At 49.4% G+C, this 19,274-nt stretch overlaps 1 protein-coding gene across 1 annotated transcript in view; it reads right to left on the bottom strand.

The window, feature by feature from the left end:
- Positions 1-1,314: 1,314 nt before the first annotated feature.
- ALPK1 (alpha kinase 1) overlaps positions 1,315-19,274 on the bottom strand; it is a 31,217-nt gene continuing 13,257 nt past the window's right edge. The window contains exons 3-15 of the mRNA XM_059470709.1: positions 18,453-18,607; positions 11,064-11,262; positions 10,142-10,201; positions 9,421-9,507; positions 8,648-8,724; positions 7,606-7,701; positions 7,117-7,221; positions 4,753-6,754; positions 4,355-4,508; positions 3,705-3,867; positions 3,428-3,614; positions 2,965-3,168; positions 1,315-1,528 (exon numbers count right to left, since the gene is read on the bottom strand). Coding sequence (XP_059326692.1) covers positions 2,975-3,168; positions 3,428-3,614; positions 3,705-3,867; positions 4,355-4,508; positions 4,753-6,754; positions 7,117-7,221; positions 7,606-7,701; positions 8,648-8,724; positions 9,421-9,507; positions 10,142-10,201; positions 11,064-11,262; positions 18,453-18,607 — 3,479 coding nt within the window. The 3' untranslated portion in view covers positions 1,315-1,528; positions 2,965-2,974. The remainder of the gene's footprint in view (positions 1,529-2,964; positions 3,169-3,427; positions 3,615-3,704; positions 3,868-4,354; positions 4,509-4,752; positions 6,755-7,116; positions 7,222-7,605; positions 7,702-8,647; positions 8,725-9,420; positions 9,508-10,141; positions 10,202-11,063; positions 11,263-18,452; positions 18,608-19,274) is intronic.

Below are 19,274 nucleotides of genomic sequence, written 5' to 3'. Positions count from 1 at the left end.
CGGGCACAGCGGGCTCACACGAGCTGGGGCAGCGGGCGGGCGGCTGCGGAGGCCAGCAGCCCCATCTGCTCCGCTCCGCCAGGGGACAGGGGACACGATTTCATCCAAGCGGAAGAAAGGAGGGTGGCGTGTGTCACTCCCGAGAGAGAGGGGCGAGAGCGGCACGCTGCCGCCAGCTCCCCCGCAGAGCTGGGGGAGGCACCGTGTGCCGGGGCTCCCCTGGGGCAGCAGGTGACAGCAGCACGCACCAACCAGCACCTCGCTGCCAACACCCCGCTCTGCTTAGGGGGAAGGAGACGCCGAGGAAGCTGCTGCTGCTGTGTTCTTCCAAGCAGAAGAGATTGGGCAGCCCGGGCTGCGGTTCTGCCCCTGCCGGTGTGAGGCTTTCCCCTCGTTCCCCATGAACAGCCGTGTCTGGGGAAGGAGCCGTGCCGAAATCCAGCAGCTGGGCTCCGGGAGCAGCTGATGTCGGGTTTGGGTTTATGCTGCCTCGTGTGCAGGGGCTGCCTCACAGCTGGAGGGGTCAGCCCGTGCCCGCTCTCTGCCAGCCGGAACGGCCCGGGATGCTGCGGCTCCGAGGGAGAGGGAGGGAGGGAGGCAGGCTTGGCTCAGTCCTGTATTGTTGGGATCCCTTCCCACTGCATCTTTTCTAAGAGAAATTCCCCGAAGTGCTCCAGTTACCGACGTTATTTATGAGTGAGAAAATCATTCTACCTGTTAGCAGGCTTTGGTTGCATCAGCTTGTTCCCTGGATATCAGATTTACTAACTTGGATGCACAGGCACGACACACAGCCAACAAAACTCTGGCCTTTCACCTGGATACCTGCAGAAAGGGAAGGAGTAAAAAGCTCTTTAAGCAAATACCCTCCCTGAAGGACAGGAAAGTGTGTCACCGCTGCCACAATCAGGCCGGTTTCGTGCCTGACTTGCAGCAGCACTTACACAAGTCCTTACACTCAAGTCCTGGAGTTTAGGTGACAGGAAAAAATGTTTCATGCTTCCTCAAGTGTGATGTCCCTACATCTCATATTTCACTGTGCCAGCACGACACAGCTCCGCTCCTTTTGTAGAGCCTGGCTCTCACTGGTTATACCGAGTACTTAGGTTGGAATTTGGAGAGTACTACAATTAATCAAGCCCAAAAATCATCTCAGTAGCAAGTTACTTAACACAAACCACTGGATCTCCAATAAAAACTTCCAATTTCTAATTTAAAAAAGACAAAGTATTCCCGATGTCTCAGCTAGTTCAAATTACTTTATTCTGATACCAGAGGAAATAGCAGCATTTTTTGTCAGTATCTCTGTGATGAAATTTATAGCCAAAATATTAAATTCTCCGTCCTCAGAGTCAACTATTTATTTCCTCAATAATCCCCTATTTATACCACAAATTGCAGCCAATAACTCAAACTCTGTGTGTTTGGAGCCATGTTCATGAAGAGCCCCAGCTCTTCAGGCAGTGAGGTTATAAATCCACGATTTCCAGTATCCAAGCCCCGGATGAAGAGAGAGTGCCTGATACACCTGAAATTGTGAAGAGTAAGAATCCTGTGAAGAATAAGACCAGTAGAATATGATTCCATGTCTGTTTTAACAGGGAACTGAACAAGCTGATCCTCGACCCTAGCTTTTACTTGTGAGTAGCCATAACTTTGGCTGAGGTGGCAAAATGTCACCTAAACCAACAAAATAAACAAGCTGCTAGGTGGAAATACTAGGAAGAAAGCAAAATATTAAAATTCCATAGGGATGGATTTATTCAGAAGCACGTCTAAATAAATTTTCTTCTCCTCCCTTCGAGCAGGAAGGAGTGGAAAACGCAGGACTGGTCAGGGCTCCCAAAACTGCTTGTGCTGCCTGCTGACAGCGCATTAGGACACTTTGTTGTGCAGGGAGTGTCCGAGGGGTTTTGTTTTGGTTTTAATTGTCCCTACAGAGCAGGAAAGCTTCTGCAGAGAGGCTTTAACACAGCACCTCGGCCGCCCATGAATTCCCGGGATCCTGCTAACTAGCTTTGTTCGCCCCCCGGAGCCCGGCTGCGCTCGCTGGCCGGAGCACGGAGCTATGCAGGCTCGTCACTCAGCTCAGGCCAGCATTTCCCCACTGCCGAGCGAGAACAAGGCCGGCCTTTATTGGCTGCACAACAAGATAACGGGCTTAATCTTCCCAGTAACACGTGAGCTTCCATGTATCACTTTAATCTGCGAGACACTGGGGCCGAGTGTCCCGTCACATGCCGATTTCACCGCCGTGTCAGCCGGCGACTGCCCAGCTCAATGATGGATTGTTTGCTGGCTCTTAACAACAGGCAAGATGGTGAATGCCCCGGGGTGACAGACAGTGTGCAATGGGAACGGCCGCAAATCTGATGGCCCGGTTCAAGTTCACCTGACAAAGCTGGAGCAGTCTGTGAGCAGAGCTCGGGAAAGGATTATTCACACTGGCATTATATTTTTGAATGCATTTTTCTCCCAGCGCAGCTGCGCAGCTCCCCAAGACTGAAGGTTTATGCACCATAATAAAGAGATTTAATATTTTTTTCCCCCTCTTCCTTCTCCCTCTTTACACCTAGTTCTAATCAGTTGGCCCAGGGATAGGGCATCTTTCCAAACAACTCAGCACAAACATCACCTAGAAAACAATAGCATTGCTAAAACGCTGGGACAAAAGCCTAAAAACCTCTGCTGGCTGCAGAAACAAAAGGGGATGGTTTTGTAAAAGCAAAGTCTGTTGGGGACCCATCTTTTTGTGGAACTTTGATGCTGTGCCCCCTTTCTCATCAAGGAAATCTCCCAAAAGAAAGGATGCCAGTGCCTGGGGGCAGTGGGACATGGGGGCTTTGGAGGGGAAGAGGAGAATAGGAAATGAAGGCAGCTTTTCACTGTCTTGTTGGATGAGTTGCTCCCAAAGATGTCTAGAATAAAACAGTGTCCAGCTCATGGGTTGTTCTGTGGACTGACCTGTGCCAGTCTAGGCCAGCAGCTCCACGGAGGGCCTTGTCAAGGATAGGCAGCTACAGATCTCGTTGCACTCCATGTGTTGATCATTAAAAAAGTAGTAAATTCCTTTCTTCCCAAAGTTGGAGCGTGAGTCTTTGCTATTGAGGGAGTGAATCTGGGGGTCTGTGAGGTAGATGAGGCCTTTCCCGTTACCTGTCACCCAACCTGTGGAAGAAATGGTACATCTTGATATCTTGTTTATCTTGATAAACACCACAGCCTTTGTTTTAACACACTCAGGACTCTTTGCCTGGCATGGCCCTTCCTCTCTTCCTGTCACCTCAGTGACTCCCAGTTTCCACCTATGGCAGCAACAGCAGAACCCTATGAGACACACAATGAATTTTAACCAAATGAATACCCCAAAGACACCTGTGGGCCAGCAGCTGAGTGTGAGAGGCATAAACATCACTGTCACACACACCTTGAAGGTCAACGACCACGTCAGTTCCCTTGGAGAACTCGTAGCAGAAGTGGCCGTAAGCCAGACCATACTCCGTGGCCTTGTACTCATTCTTCACCACCTTGGTGTTGTTGGAGAGCTTCACAAACTCCCCCAGGATGTAGGGCTCCACACTCACACATCCTTTTATAATTCTGTCTTCCAGAATCTGAAAGGAGATAGCCCCGCTGTTGCTGTAATTGACGCAAGACACCTTTCCTCATCAGGTCCTTGGGATTGCTCAGCAGACAGTTCTTACCAGGAGGACTGCAGAGGGGATGTAAAAGATTTGGGTAGGGACCTTCTGCTCATACAGCCTCTTGTTGAACTCTGTCACGTAGTACTGGGCTGTCATCTGTCGCTCCACGTCACTGAAATGATGGAGGAGTCCTTTTTCCTCTTTGTATTCCTTCCCAACATACCTGAACAAAAGGAGAAGGATCTGGAGAGGTGTTTTTTCTGGGCACTGTGATACAGAAACATCACTGCAAAGCAGAATGTGTCAGAAGCAAATCCACCTCTGGGTGGTGCTTTTAAAATGGCTGCCATCAAAACTGGGTGGAATTCTTTTCTATCTCACAGACGTGAAAAATTATCCATCAAATCCTGGGATGGGAGTTTGACTCAGAGATATTAAAATATTGCTCTCCATCCATAATAATGAATAAGCTACTCCTAGCAATGATCTGAACTCTACCATTAGCTCTTAGAAGACAAGAGTAAAGCAGCTTTTCCTCCGGGAAATTAAAAGCTAGAGTTACATGGAGTGGTGGGAAAGACTGCCAAAATGTCCAACACATTTGGACAAAGCCATCAAATATTCCTGCTACAGCAAATCTTACCAGACAGTTTTCATCCATATTTACAAACAAGCAGCATTGATGTACATTTTGTTTCAGAAATCCATACCTTCCCAGGCTTTCTTCTTGGTGCAGGAAGTGTATCCAAAAGGCATTTCTCTGCTTGCCCTCCTTGGCCACGTTCAGGTAGTCCCCAATGAACACAGCTGTCTCCTGGCCTGTCCACAGCCCTGATTTCTTGGAGTATTTCAGAAGAAGGGCAGCTACAAAAAGGAGAACACCACAGATAAAAGGGAGAAATCCACAGGACTGCTCTGAGCCTGTGCTGAGGACTGGCTGTTATTTATGATTAACATAATGATCATTATCTTAGTCAGATTTCAGGGATGGCATGTGGAATCTAAACTCAAGTAATGGGGTAAAATGCAATAAAAAATTAAATCCTGACTAAAATATTGAGTCAAGCTTGCTCTCTATGGAGGCACAGGTTGCTGTGTGGGAACTCACAGTATGCTTTGCGAAGCTCTTTGCTCCTAAAGATCCCAGTAGGCATCAGTCTCTGGACAAGCCAGTGATGCTCCACCCCTGCCAGGAGCTGCCTGTAATCATCATCCCTCAGAAAGCGAGCATCCAGGAGCTCTTCCTTCACTCTGCCAGGCATGAAGGCAATGCCACTACCCCTTGGGACTGAACCTGCAGGGCAGCTCGTGGCCATCAGTGCTGATGTGATCCCTGAACTCAGAGAGGAACTGGACTGTCCCCTGCTGCCCAGCACATCCTGAGACTTCTCTTCATCCTCCTCTGTAGTGGCACAGTCAAAGTGCTTGGTTGTGGGTATCTTTCCCAGGGAGGGCAAAGCTGTTGGCACACTGGGAGTTGCTCCATGCTTTGGAGCCAGTGCTGCAGGATAATCCTTTACCAAGTCTCCCAGGCTGATGAGCTCGAATTCAGTGTCATCCATTGTTTCTGCCTGGGTGTCAACCTGAGGCACCTGCAGAGATCTGTTCCCCAGCATGGCAGATGTGCTCAGCCAGCCAGGCACAGAGGAGTCACTGCCTGATTTCAGCCTGATGTTTGTTGATGGTGCAGAAGGGCTCCTGTCCTGGGGGGGCTGTGCCTCAAACGAGGGACCCTCGGCGCTGTCTGCAGGTTCTCCCGAGTGGAGCCACTCAAAGCGACCGATGCTTCCCTCCCTGCTGCTGTCCTTGGTCCTGCAGCTCAGCTCGGCACAGGAAAAGGACTTCTCCTCCTGCCTTGTAGGAACAGAGTAGAGGATGGAGAGGGAAGGAAACTCATTGTTTGAGCCCTTTGATTTCTCTTTTGAGGAGCTCCTGCCACGGTGCCTTCCCTCCTGCAGCTCTTCTCTGCAGAGAAGCTCCTTCTCCACCATCCTCCCTGCTCGAGGGGCACACCCCTCTGAGGAATGCTGAGGAGACCCCCCAGAGCCACGGAGGGGCTCCTGAGGAGCAGGATGCCAGGCTCTGGGAGGTAAGGAGCACAGGGGCATGTCCTGGCTGCTTCCACTGGGCTCTGTGGTGCAGCACTGCTCCTCCACTGAGCTCTTCTCCCCTTGCTGCCCGTCCCTGAGAGACTCTCTGCTGCTATTACAACTCAGCTCCTCCCAGCTGGAAGAGTAACTGCATTTGGACAGCTTGCACCAAGAGTTCTCAGAAGTAGTGCTTTGGCTCCTGTCTTGCCCTCTGCTGAAAACATCTTTTTCACTGTTTATTTTCATTTCTAATGGCTCCATCTCTTCTTCAAAGGAAATTTTCATCACACCAGAGCCAATGTCTTGATTTCTTTGGCCACTGAGTCCCTCTGAGCTGTTTCCTGCTGTTGGTGAGCCCAGAATTTTCACAGCACCACTCCTCTGCTGAGCTGTGTCTTCAGCAGTACACAGGGTGTCCATGGTTTTGGTCTCTGTTCTCAGGGTTGTGATACAAGCTCCCACCTGGATCTCTCCCCGTGCGGTTTTATGAATCCTGCAAGTTTTTTCAAACACTTGGCACACTGACAGGTGGTGCTGGGAATGCTTGGCAAGGATTTTCTCAAAGCTGGCTTCCCCTTGCAGGACAGGTTTTCGTACCGCGCCTTTATAACTGTCTGGGACGTACGACCTGGTGTCGGAATTGGGGAAGCCTCCCACCCGCAGGCGCCTCTTCACAGCTGCAACCAGAGACATGATCTCTCTGGCAAGCATCTCCTTCTCTTCCTCCTCTGGGAAGGAGGTGCTGTAGGAGTGCAGCTTGCCCAGGGCTTCCCTGCACAGCTGGGTGACCCCATGGAGCTCCTGGCTGTCCCCGTGGAGCCAGCGGTGCACGGTGGCCAGGCAGAAGGAGGCTTTGATGAAACTGTGCAGCTCCTGCCTGCTGGTGATGGCACTCTGCTCCTCCTTGGTGAGCAGCCCCACCTCGAAGGATTCTTTGGCTGCAGACAAGTAGAACTCTCTCTTTTCCGGGGGACAGTCCTTGGAGTGGCTGTAGGACAGCAGACACATCCCACGGATGTTCTGGGAGGGGATCAAAGAGGAATGAGGGAATTAAAAACACATTTCTTTCCCTGACACAATTTGAAGCAAAGCTCGGATCTAACCCCCTGCTGCTGTGTTTCCTGGAGGAAATAAACTTTCTCTATTTTTTTTCCTTTAAAATACAGCTGTAGTTCTAGGAGAGGCAGCACTGCCAGGGCTTTAAAGCCCATCCTCACTCTGGGGATAGCTTTCCCTCAATGTATACCCCATATAACCAACCCAACCCTCAACACAGACACTCTGTGTGATGCACTGCTTGAAAGCCATGTCAGAGCCAAACTGAGCAGCCCGGGCTCTTCCCCTGCACAAATCCCCCTTCCAGAGGGAGGAGTAACACTCACCACGGCCGTGAGGACAAACAGGGGGGTGTACTGGCTGTAGGCAGCTGCCAGCTTGCAGGCCTCGGCCGCCGATAACAAGCGGTGGTTGAACTCCTGCAGGAGGCTCTGATGAAAGACAAAAAAAACCAAAAATGAGGTAAAAACCTCAACTCAAGGACTTTATCTCCAAATATATGGTGCCTGATAGGCAGGGACAATCATATCTTAAACAAGAGTCTGGTTTGTTTCTGCAGGACCCTTTTTGCTAAGGTTCACCATGGATGCAGCAATTTTGACTCCATAAATATTCTAAATATATACACTCTATAACATATTCTTAATATGTTCTTTTTCCTGAAGCCAGGCATTCTGCCATCTAGGTGCTACTGAGTTCTTTCACTGGGAGCAATGGAAGTTTCTGCAGCCCTCTCAGCATGGGAGAAGAAATGCGTGGGTGAATTTGAGACCACCTCAAGCACCCACACACACAAAGCCCAAACCAAGTCTCACCAGGTCAATGTCAGCATTGGTTTTGAAGCGTGCATAATCCTGCTCATCCATGGAAGCAAAGATGTCTGCCATAATACCCAAGGATGTGGCAATTCCCTGAAAGAGAAACTAAAAATTTTCATACGGGGGTTTTTCCCCCCCTGTATTTTGAATTTTACTGCTCTGCTGCGTAGAACATGCCAGAAAAACAAGCAAACAAACACACAAACAAGATCCGCAGAGAAGCACGGCTAAGAAATCCAGAGATGCTATCTTGGTATGGTTTTATTAATTTCACTTGCAGGAAGTGCAGTAATCTGGAAGACCGGATGCCACCTAAGGGCCTGCCTGGCCAAACAATTAAGAAACCCAGGTATGCTTTCACAAAATTCACCGCAGAATCCCCTGCTGCCACTGAAATGGAGAACACAGAAATGTTCTGAGCTTGAGGTCAAGCTTTAAGACACAGCAGACAAGAGGTGACAAGGTCTGGGTTTTTGGGATATCTTGTGCTGAGGTCCAATTACAAATCCTCTGTGAGCATCACCCCGGGACTCACCAGGCTCAGGCTCACATTCCTGTTTAGCTACGGACACATGGTGTGACTGCTGCTCCATCTCCAGTGGGAGGATGAGGGCTGCTTGCCTCATAAACGTGCCAAGGACAGGCAGGGGGGTTCTGTGAGGTGCTCAGGTCCTGCAGGGCCAGGGGAATCCATCACCCGCCACAAACGTGCTCAGGGGAAAAAAAATTCCCTCTAATCCTAAGAAATAGCTAAAATCTGTGGCTGCTCTCTGGAATTAAGCTGTCCTTGTAGGAGGCACCAGAGGCATCCTCAGGGATGGTTTCACTTCAGATGGCTCTGCTTAAGGGAGTATTGCTTTCATCCCCCTGCAGGAAAGGAAGCATGGGTGAGGCGGTGCATGCACGCGGAAACAACGCGGAATACAGACTTTGTGCTGCCTGTTAACCCTGCCTCAGGTGTGTCAGAGAGGGAAACAAAAGCTAAGCAGGAGTGCTTCCTGGGCTGGCAGGGAGATGCAGAGTGGAAAGGAGATGCTACCTTTTTATCTGGCTGAGGAAGTTGGAAATATCCCACGATGGAAGCCCAGACCAGCTCTGCTGCCTCATACCACATCCCTGAAATAAAGCAGAAAACAGGCACTGAGCAGGGGATGCCAGGGATGCATTTCCACAGCTTATTTCACACCTTGGGTCCTCAGGACAGGATAAAACCATGATAAAACCATAAAACCAAGCAAAACATAAAAGCATGTTCTGCTTCAGTGACTCTGATCATTTATGAGTTTCCTTCAGCTTTTGGCTGTGCATGAACACCCATTTTATCCTCACAAGAGGCTTCAGCTCCACAATCATGGAAGATTTGGGATCTCAAACCAAAAGCACAAAATGAAGGCTGTTGCCTCAAGTGCCAAACCCTGAATACAAAAGCCCATACTGCTGAAAATCAGAGATTTTCCTGTCTTGAGAGAGGACATTTCTGGGATGTCCCTGTGATAAAAGTACCACCTGCCTTTGGGAATAGTGAATTTGGGAAAAACATGGAGTGGCACAGGGAAAAAGGGAACATTTCAGATTGTTTCTTGGCTTCAGGTGAGATTAGTAATAAAATGTTAACTCCTGCAAAATGTTTGCTTGGCACATTGTTCCAGGCCCTTGCTGCAAAAAGATGGGTGTGCAACTCATCCTCTGTGCCTGTTTTATGGGTACAGGGCGTTCACCACCAGCCAAAATTCTGACAGGTGCCCAGTGTAACATTTTAAAGGGGAAAAAATCGGGGAACCTTGAGTAGAAGCTCCCAGAAGACAGCCTTACCAAGCTTTTGCAGGATCTGTCCCCTGATTTGCAGGCAGACTGCCTGAACAAGAACCCGATCGCTCTCCTCGGCGTATCGCCACGTTCCTGCAGGAGGGGTGGGAAAACTCGGCATAGAATGAAAAATATTCCTGTCACTCTCAGCCTCCAAGGGTTACCTGAATCCTAGCAAACTGCCAGGATTCTCCTCCCTGCATGGAGGCCCTTTCCATAGGAGAATCTCAGCTTCCCAGGGAAAACAGACCAACAGAACCCTGAACTGCCTCAATTTTCAGAGTCGTACAGCAACCTGAACATACCCACTAAAGAAACACTGAACAAAGGAAAATAAAACATAAAGAATAAAGTATTTATTTAGTCTGTGAGATCAGTGGGAGTTTAGTCTGTAAGATCAGGCTGAACACTACTCCAACAATCTGGATTTTTGAGGAGATAGAGTTGACTGAGTTTCCTACATCACTCAGTTCCTTGAAATTGCTCTACAGGTTAAACTTCATCCAGGATATTTTCCCACCCAATTGAAGGTATGTAAGGATGACTGAAAGAAATTTCAAAAATAAAGTAATGTTCCCACATTTTAGAAGGGAATGGTGAAGGAAAGTGAAGTGTGATGTAAGGAATCATTACTGGGGTTGGTTTTGGCTGGCGTAACTGTTAAAATTGGGATCAAGAATCACACCAAAATTGCAAGTATGAAATTGGAAAATAAATTTACACATACCCGTTGCTCCGTTGTCATTAATCAGGCTGCTCAGGATATATTCAGCTTTTAAAAGTTTCCCTGATTGAAAATCAAAGAAAAAAAAAATAGAAAATGAACATAAACATGTATTGTGGCATGAGGTGAATAAAACTGCTCATCAGGTATCACCTGCACATAGAACTGCTGCTGTCCATAGCCAAAAATGCAGGTGCCCCACATATACATGAATGTTACATGTGGTTGTACAATAACATGAAATTGTGAATGTATCTTTTTTATTTTACACATCATACATTCCTGGAAGAGTGTTGGGATTCCCAGCTCTTATTCCCACTCCTCAGAAGAAAGTAGTCTAGCCTGCTTCCTTCAGCAGGAATGCTGCTGGATTCTGCCCCAAGGAAACGTGGGCTTTGGAAACCCATTTAGGTCTCTCCATGGAAAGCAGAGCCACAGGAAGATGCGTTAAAAATCCTTCAGGTGCTGTCCATGTTACAGGAATAATGGAATTTTAATTTTTTATCCTGGAGGAATTGTAACCTGCATTGTTGGCATAGTCAAGTCGCCCCACTGAAAAATAAAAAAGCAGCCGGGACAGTGTAGAGAAAATGCTAGGATTCTAATTTCCTTTTCTCAAGGCCCTTGCTCGGGAGTACAGCAATTCAGATATCCCCGTTTGAAACCAGCGGGGAAGATTTGTTAAGGGACAAAAGCCCCAATTAGCATTTCCCACACCCTTTCACAACTTTCTCTCCCTCTTTTGGCTCCGAAGCCCTCCACACCGGCCCCTTTGTGCTGCCGAGAGGAGCCGGCCCGGGCTCCAGGGGGCCGGCAGCGGGAAGCGCGCTCGCAGAGGCGGCACCGCCAGCGTGTCACGGCACGGAGGGGACCGAGTGTCGCCTCCCGAGTCAGGTGGGGCCCGCAGGGCTGAGGAGAGCGGTACCTGCGTTGACGGCGAGGCGAGCCTGGCGGATGAGCAGCTGCGGGCTGATGGGAGCGCCGGGATGCAGGCGGTGCAGCCCCTTGGCCAGCCGCAGCAGCCGGCTGGAGGCGTCCAGCCAGTACAGGAAGCGGTCCAGCAGGAACACCACGGCCGTGGCCGTGCTGCTGTCCCGGACCACGATGGAGGCCTTCAGAAAAGCCTGGGGGGGGGGGGGGGGGGGGGGGGAAGAAAAATCCACAGGCAGCCTCAGGAGCGCTGGAAAATCTTCAGCTTCACCAACCCTGTTCCCCACCCCATTTTCATGTTTAGGATAGGGAGAAGCCACCTGTTTATTCTGTTTGAGTTGTAGATGTAATTGCGGATTTATTATCTTTTTTAATTGCCTGATATTTGGAACTGCAGAATTTGGTGGTCTGCTGATGGATTTAAGTCATGCCCAGCAGCAAAGGGGGGAGGTAAGACTGGGAAGGCTGGAAATGGTCACTATGCATTGTCCCACTTGGAGCTCAGGCCACCCACTCCTCTGTACACCACAAACAGGCAAACAGGCCGGGAATCCAAAGCTTTTCCCCTGCAGGCCATCCTTAATGACTCCTAAGTGCCTACGGACTCTCCTGGATTGTAAATCCTGCCCACAGCAGCACTTACACGGGGAATTGTCAGAATTCCTGAGATCCTTGCCGTTAGCAGGACAGGAGGCCAGCAAAGACAGCCACGGGACACGCACAGCCTCATCACAGGTGCAGAATTGGGGACTTTTTTGCCAAAAGCCTGTCCCTTCCCATCTTCCCATACTGGGCACGGCCTGCTATGGGCATGGCACTTCAACAAGGCAAATTTGTACAAATTTACTTTTTTTCCTTTTTCTCTTTTTTTTTTTTTTTTTTTTTTTTTTTTTTTTTTTTTTTTCCCTTTCCTCAGCCCGAGTTGGATTTTCTAAGAGGATGGCACTTGAAAAGGATTCCTGAAGCTCGGGCAGGCACAACTTCGGCCAACAATGGAGGAATCCCCCTCTCCAAGCACCTGTAAACTGACACTGCGAACCAACCATTCCAAATGCTCATCAACAGGCCATATATTTAAGCACAGAGCATCGCCTAATCTATTTTTTTTCCTCCCCTTCTTCCTTTAATAGATCGGAGCACAAAAGCCTGAGAGAGGGTGACCTACCAAACAAAAGGGCCTTTGAGTTCCTAGGAAAAGTAGACTTGGAGGAGGATGGAAGGAATCCAAGTGGCCCTATTATTTCCACTTGCACTAATTAGACATTTTTCTGTCAGCTATTGAGCACTGCTGAGAGGCCAAACTCACTGAATTCATTTCTAAAGTGTTTACAGAAGTTTGCATCTGTTTGTGTCTCTTCAGGAGGAAAATAAGCACTTCAATAGCATTGTGGAAAATCTAAACGAAGCATCCTATTCTGAAGGGCTTGGCAGTCTTGCAGCTGCATAATTTAACTCCCCGCTCAATGCCGAAACCTCTTGTGTCCCTCTCCAAACCCAAATGGACGCAAAATGTAGAAAAGTCAAGCCAGGGGGAGAAACGAGGCTAATTTTTTTCCCTATTTTTTTTTTTGGGGAGGCATGCTGTGTGGCACACAGCGCCACGGCTCCGTGTCAGCGATGTCCCCTCCCCGCGCCGAGCGGGACAGCGAGGAGCGAAGCCCCGCTCCTTTCATTGCCTGCCAGCTCGTGTGGCTGCGGAATTCCTCAGCACCTCCAGCGCACCTCCGGCCGGGACAGCGGCTCCCAGAGCCTGGGAAACGCCTCTGGCTCCCGGGGTGCCTCAGCCTGCTCCATCCCAAGCAGAAGCGGGCAGATTTACTCACTTTCTCTGTCGCTTTAGATAAAGGGGGGGGGGGGGGGAGGAAAGAGCGAGGTACGCTCGCACTTTGTTTTCACATCTGTGCCCGCGACGTGAAATGGATCTGCCTAATTGAGTTTATGACACAAAGGGAAGCTGGCCGCGGCTGGGAAGTGGAATCAGGTGGCGGGGGAATTAAATTTGCTCCAGATTTCTATACAGGGACCATTGGGGGAAATGCAAAGCAGCCTTTAGCGAGGGGCTTTCGCCTTGATGGCGCTGAGCGGGAGGGTGTGCGGCTTGCACGGCTCCTCCTGAAGTTCGGGTCCCGGCTTTGGGTTCAAAGCCACGACGCCTCCTCCGCATTGACAATGGGGGCCGCTCCCAAGAGAGGGGAGAAGCTCAGAACCGGGGCCATCTGGCACTAGGACGGGCAGGAAAGCGTCAAAGGGAAATTATTGGTGCATAGTAAATGAGGATGAGGAGGAGGGGAAGGAAATAGGGGGAAATCTTTATGTGGCAGCTGATGTAAGAGGAATTACAAGCCCAAATAAATTAAATATTGATTTAATCCACTCTCTCGGCCCTCTTTATAAAGCCAAGATCCCAGAGGCAAGCCCTCCTCCATAGCCTGCGGGCTCAGGAGGATCCCCTTTGGAAAAACGCCTCTACAAACAGCGTGATTAAAAGCAGGGGAAAGAAAGATTTAATTTTCAGCATCCTCACATTTTTGTGGGAGCTCTGGACTCCTGTGTTGGCTGATACCCACTCGTCTCAGACCAGTTCAATCCTAGTTCCACTTGTGACGGCAGCCAAGCTTTAAAACCTTTTTAAAAAGCCACAAAACTGAGAGCGGCCAGCAAAGAATTTCTAATTCCGTGCACAAGACAGGAGAGTCAGAGGCACACACGTACTTCCAGGTGCTTCAGTCCTCTCCCAGGAGCTGCTCCTAGTTAGCACTCCACTGAACCCTAACAAATTGCCCTGTTTTCTTTCCCCTGTCAGATTAAACACAGAGCCACAGTGCCGATGGATGGGGCTGGAGCCGTTCCCCCTCTTACCCCGTCCTTGCCAGAGACCAAAGCTGCTGTCACCGAGTGGGACTGCTCTATCAACCCCTGCCTTTCAGCTGGCAATCAGGGCCCTCTCCATAAGCAGCAGGGAATTAAGCCTCCCACCAGGCCGAGGATGGCAGGAGAAAGCGTGGCTGGAGGTGCAGGCTGACACACGGGACGGCCACACACTGGATTGCTGCAGACTGAAGAGTCCAGGCAGCTCCTGGACACTTCCCTCTTGGCTCAGAGCAGAGGAGAATTCTGCCCTGCCCTGAACCTGGTAATTATCTCAAGTTATTCATCCTGCAGGCAGAGGAGAGCTGGGAATTCAAAGGCAGCAGCATTAGGTCCATTGGGGCAGTTCAAAACACCACAGACTGGGGCAGCTTTTACAACCAACTTTACCTCGCTTCAAGACTGGGAATAACTCCTGATTCCCTCAAGGAAAAAGAACAGCAGCATCTTGTGATGAGGACAGAAGGAGAACTCTTAAAGTGCCCAGGGAGCTGCTTGAAGGGGTGTTCCTTTGGGCCTCAGATCCAACAGGGCAGCAGGGATTTGGGGGACCACGGTCACATGCAGGGTTCCTGCTCTTGATTAGTACCAAAGATACAGAGGTGCCACAATCATTTTGTGGCCCTGGTTTGTTCTGGATCACTTATAAACTATTGTGGCACATTAAAAGGAGATACATTAATACTTAAATACAGCAACATAAGAGACAGAACACCTCTGAGGGAGCAACTGCAAGACAATTATTAACATCTTAAAATATGAGAAACTTCCCTGAATCAAAAACATCCCTCTTCCCTCAAAACATCGATCCACTTGAGGAAACACATTTAAAGTTGTAAATATTCCAAAAAGCTGCCTCTGGCAGGAGTAAATCCTACCCATGAGCAAAGAGAAGTGATATCCCTACACAAACCCAGGATCCAGCTTCTCTTTTTTTTTTTTTTTAATGTATGGTCTACACAAATTCTGCTGTAGTTTTGCCACACAAGTTTTTGTACACAAGTTTTGCCACACAGTCAGCAGAAGGCAGAGTGCTCTGCAGCACCATGGCAATCACCCCCGGGAGCTGAAGCTCTCCTGCCTGCATCTCATCTCTGACACTTCTCACTTACAAAGCCCCTGAGAGGCTGGGGTGCCGCGATTCCCGATTCCCGGCTGGAATTCATCCCTCACATCTCTCTCCGTTTCACTGGGATCACCCAAGAAGGGCTCTAAAGGAGGCAGGTAGCAAAAGGTCAGCCTCAACCACCGAGATCCCAGGGCTACGATTTAGGGCTTTAATTCTTCTGTTACCACACCTACTGTTAGGAGGAGGAGAAAACGAAATCCTCAGCCCCCAGCTTTAGTTATTTTTCCAAAGGCTCTCAGCTCCTCAGTGCCACACACACACCCACAGTTAGGGCACAGTACCTTGGAATGGGCTCCCTAATGGCAATCCATCAGCACCTAATTAGCCAAGGGCTGCAGGGCCTTATTTTCCACTCTTTTCAATATTCCCATTAAATCCCAGGAGATCCTAGTGCCAGCAGGGCCAGGATCCGAGCTCCCCCACCCATAGCAGGGAGCATGGAGTCAGCCTGCACAGCTCCCTGCAGAAGGACCAGAGCAGCCCCACTCCTGAAGGCTTTTCCTTTTGCATTCCCATCGTGCCCATCCCAGCAGATCCTGCTCCATGACTGGAGGCAGGAATTACTGATAGGTGTGATAAAAATGAAGCAAACCCCACATTACCACCATGGGTTTGCAAACGGGCAAAAAGAACCAAAAAGGAAGAAAAAACCCCTTAAAATATTAATGTAGCATGAATCATCCCACAAGAGAACTCTTCAGCTGAAGGCACAGGAGGTTTTTTGGGATCAAGGCTTCCGTGGACATGGACATGTTGCCCTCTATTGGCTGCTCACCGAGCATTAGGCTAATTCCATCTCTTGGAAAAGCCAAGACCTGCAGGAAGGGCAGCCCTGGCAGCCTCCCTTAGGGATCTGCAGAGCCATTTCGAACCCCACAGCCCACCTGGTATTCAGGGAGGAAAAACAATCCCTCCTTCTTGATCCCTGCCAGCAAGGACGCTGTGACAATTCTGACTTTGCTTTGCCTTGTTAAAAATATAAAATCCCAGTGTTTCCCAGTTTTGGCTTTGGATAGAGATGCTGGCTATCACCTTTTGGGCCTTAGATTCCCACCACGGGGGCTGAGGGAAGGGCTTGGTTTGCTGGCTGGAACCTGATAAGAAAACATGGAAAACCTCAGCATGTTGAACTTGTCTAACTGCTGTGGCCTTTGGGTGGTGAATCCTGGCAGGAAAAAGGAAAAAAAAAAAACACCCCAAAATTCCAACCAAACAGTGCACCTTCTCTGGGATGCAGAGGGGCGCTGAGCACCCCCCAGCAAAGAGGAAGGAGAAGAAGGTGGCTCTGCCTTCCTGACGAGCCGGCAAGGCGGGTCCAACTTGTTTTAAAAGCTGGAGAAGGCCGAGGCAAAGCCTTGAAGCCGCAGCCTAATCCTCTTACTCCCTGTGCGGGTCTCATGGAGCTTTTGAGCCCGCTCCCAGAGCGAGCCGTCCTCGGGAGAGCGGCGCGGGCAGCGCTGCCCGCTCCAGCGCCGCCAGTGTGTTATGGTAATGAAGCGCCTTCCATTCACCCATCTCAAAGCACTTCTTAAATGTAATGAATCACGGTTTATGAACTTATTCTAAGCATGGCAAATTAAAATAAACAGAGAGGGAAAATTTTTTAAGGGTTTTTTTTCTTTTCTTTTTCCGAACAATAAATCGATAAAGGCTAAATTTTTTTTGTGTCCCCTGGGGAATTAAATTATCCTTCTGTCCCTCATGCCAAAAAAAAAAAAAAAAAAAAGAAAAAAAACTTGCTCAGACTTTTATCTTTCCTCATCACACTGTAATCACTTCTCTTCAGCCTCATTTCCCCCCCAGCTTTTTATTCAAAGAACTGAGGCAGCCTTTGCTCTGCCTTGAAATTTTATTTAAAATAAAAAAGAGGGGGGAGAAGGAATGGATGAAGGGGAAAAAAAATCCCTTTTCCTGACTAATACTAATAATACAGGTCAAAATGTCAGTCTATCTACAATTAAATGGAAAACAAAAAAGGTTTTCCCTTTTTCCCATGGTACAATGGCGCTGGAATATAAATTACCGATGAAGATGAAATAATACTTCAAAGCACATGGGCAAAGGCAGCACAACGTTTACAAAGTATTTTCCACCACAGGATGAAACACTGGAGACAACGGCAGCCAATGGACTTCAGGGGGTGTGGGTGAATAGCCCAAAACTAGCACGGAGGAGGATTTGAGGTCCCTATAGTCCCTGACCCCACGATAGGCTTTGTTTAACAAGGGCAGCTGCAGTTATCAACAGATGTTTCAGCAATAAATAATTGGTATCATCCCAGAAAAGACCCATCTACCTGGGGAGAGGGCATAATGCAGCAAACACTGCCCCACTATTAGAGCCACATTAATCTCCCATCTAGCCAGGTCTCTCGGGGAGCTGGCTGCAGGTGTTTATCCCGGGAGGGAGCTCACAAACGCTCCCAAGTTACAGGGAGCTGAGCTGGGATTGTAAAGGAGGTCAACCTCCGCCATAAATTTCTGTCTGAGGCCACACACACCAAAGGAGGGAGAAAACAAATACCCGAGAGCGAGCAGCCACTCCCCGCCCTCCCTCCCGGGAGAAATCCAGGAGCCCCGCCAGGACCTGGGGATGCTGGGGCTGCCACTTCCCAGCCCCGCAGTGCCTTTGCTGAGCTTCTCACTGCTCCACAAGGAATCAAAGCTGTTCCCAAAGAAAAGCTGCTGGCCTCACTGAGGCAGGACTCTCCGGGGCAGGTGAGACCTCCTGGCCACCTTGGAGTTTAACAACAGGCAGGAATGGGATGGTGCTGGCTTCAGGAACAAAAAACACCCCCTACAAAATTCACAAACCTCCCCTTTATTCCTGTTCCAGCAAAAGGAAGGCCCTTAGCCCAGATATTGCACTTACCATGGGAAAAAGGTGTCCACTATTTGCCACATGCCTGACGTGCCTCCAGGAAAATCAGAAAAGCAATTTCTTGCTACTTTCTAATCTTTGAGCTCAAACTCATCACCTTAAGGGATAGGATCCCCAAGGACCCTTGGAATTCTGCTGCTCCTTACACAGGAGGAATTTCTCGCAGGAGAAATAACATTGAATCCTTGCCTATCCTGCCTAGGTTTTGGCCAGCTTTGGTCCTCAAAGGGATTCTGCAAGGTAATTTTATTGGAAGAAGAGCGGGTGAGGAGTTGTGCAAGCCCTGCTAAAGTGGGTGATCCTCACGACCAACTTGCAGAGCAGAATTAAACAAAGCACAGCATTCTTGTCAAATTAGTGGGTTTTTTAAAAAAACACTGTGTGAACATTTTAGTGTTATTATAATGCCAGGTCTTCAGGGAAGAGGGAAGCATCACCTTAGTGGAGACAGACCCAGAAGTGCCCTGTGAAAGCCCCCGAGCACCACAGCTGTGTTGAACTTCATACCAGCAAGTCAGGCAGCCTGGCGCTGATCATATCTTGCAGGTTTGTTTTGTCTTCTGGGCCCAGCTCTTGTTTGTACTGCCATCTCTCCGGCACAAAGGGCCACTTCATTTCCTTTGCCTCCTCCAGCAGTCTCCTCAGCTCCTCAGGAAGCAGAGCTGAAAGGGTCAAAGAGCAGGTGAGGCTATTGCAGCAGGTTCAGCCATGGCAGCCCCTCCAAAAGGCTTCTCCCAGTTGCTCCCAAGGGCTCTCAGCCTGGTGGGGAGGGCATGGGAGTTGGCCTGCTCTCAGTTCCCCTTGGCTGCACTGCCCTCCAGGGAAATGGGAGACTCCAGCCATTAAAAAGGCTTTTAGCAGGAAGTCCCGCCGGCTGGTGGCTGCCTGGGCGTGAAGAGCTGCTCCGAAGGAGGCAGGAGGGAACCTGTTCCCGTGTGAGAGAACAATGGGGTCAATGGCACAGAAGATCTGTCCCCCTTGCTCAGGTGACAGTGGCAGAGCCATCCTGGAAAGCCACTTCCAAACTGGGAGATAAACCTGGACCGTAGATGGCAACCAGACAGAAATCTAAAGGGTTATAATGAATATTAAGCACAAGCTCTTGGGCAGTTTGTCCCTCCCTGCTCCCTCTCCATACCGGTCCTAAGCCACTCCATCAACTTTGGGTGGATCTCCAACCTGATCCAACTAAGGAAGCAACTGCTAGGAGCACAGAGCCAGAGATTTGGGCTTGGATCTGTCCTTCCCTTTCAGCCACAGCCCATTTTCCTTTCCCATTTCATTTTCCTTGCAGCAGGAGTGATGTGGATGTGCTGTGCTGTGCTAACC

The sequence above is a fragment of the Ammospiza nelsoni genome, chromosome 4 (assembly GCF_027579445.1).
Source record: "Ammospiza nelsoni isolate bAmmNel1 chromosome 4, bAmmNel1.pri, whole genome shotgun sequence".
Classification (NCBI taxonomy): domain Eukaryota; kingdom Metazoa; phylum Chordata; class Aves; order Passeriformes; family Passerellidae; genus Ammospiza; species Ammospiza nelsoni.
This window is presented reverse-complemented; position numbering and strand designations above follow the sequence as displayed.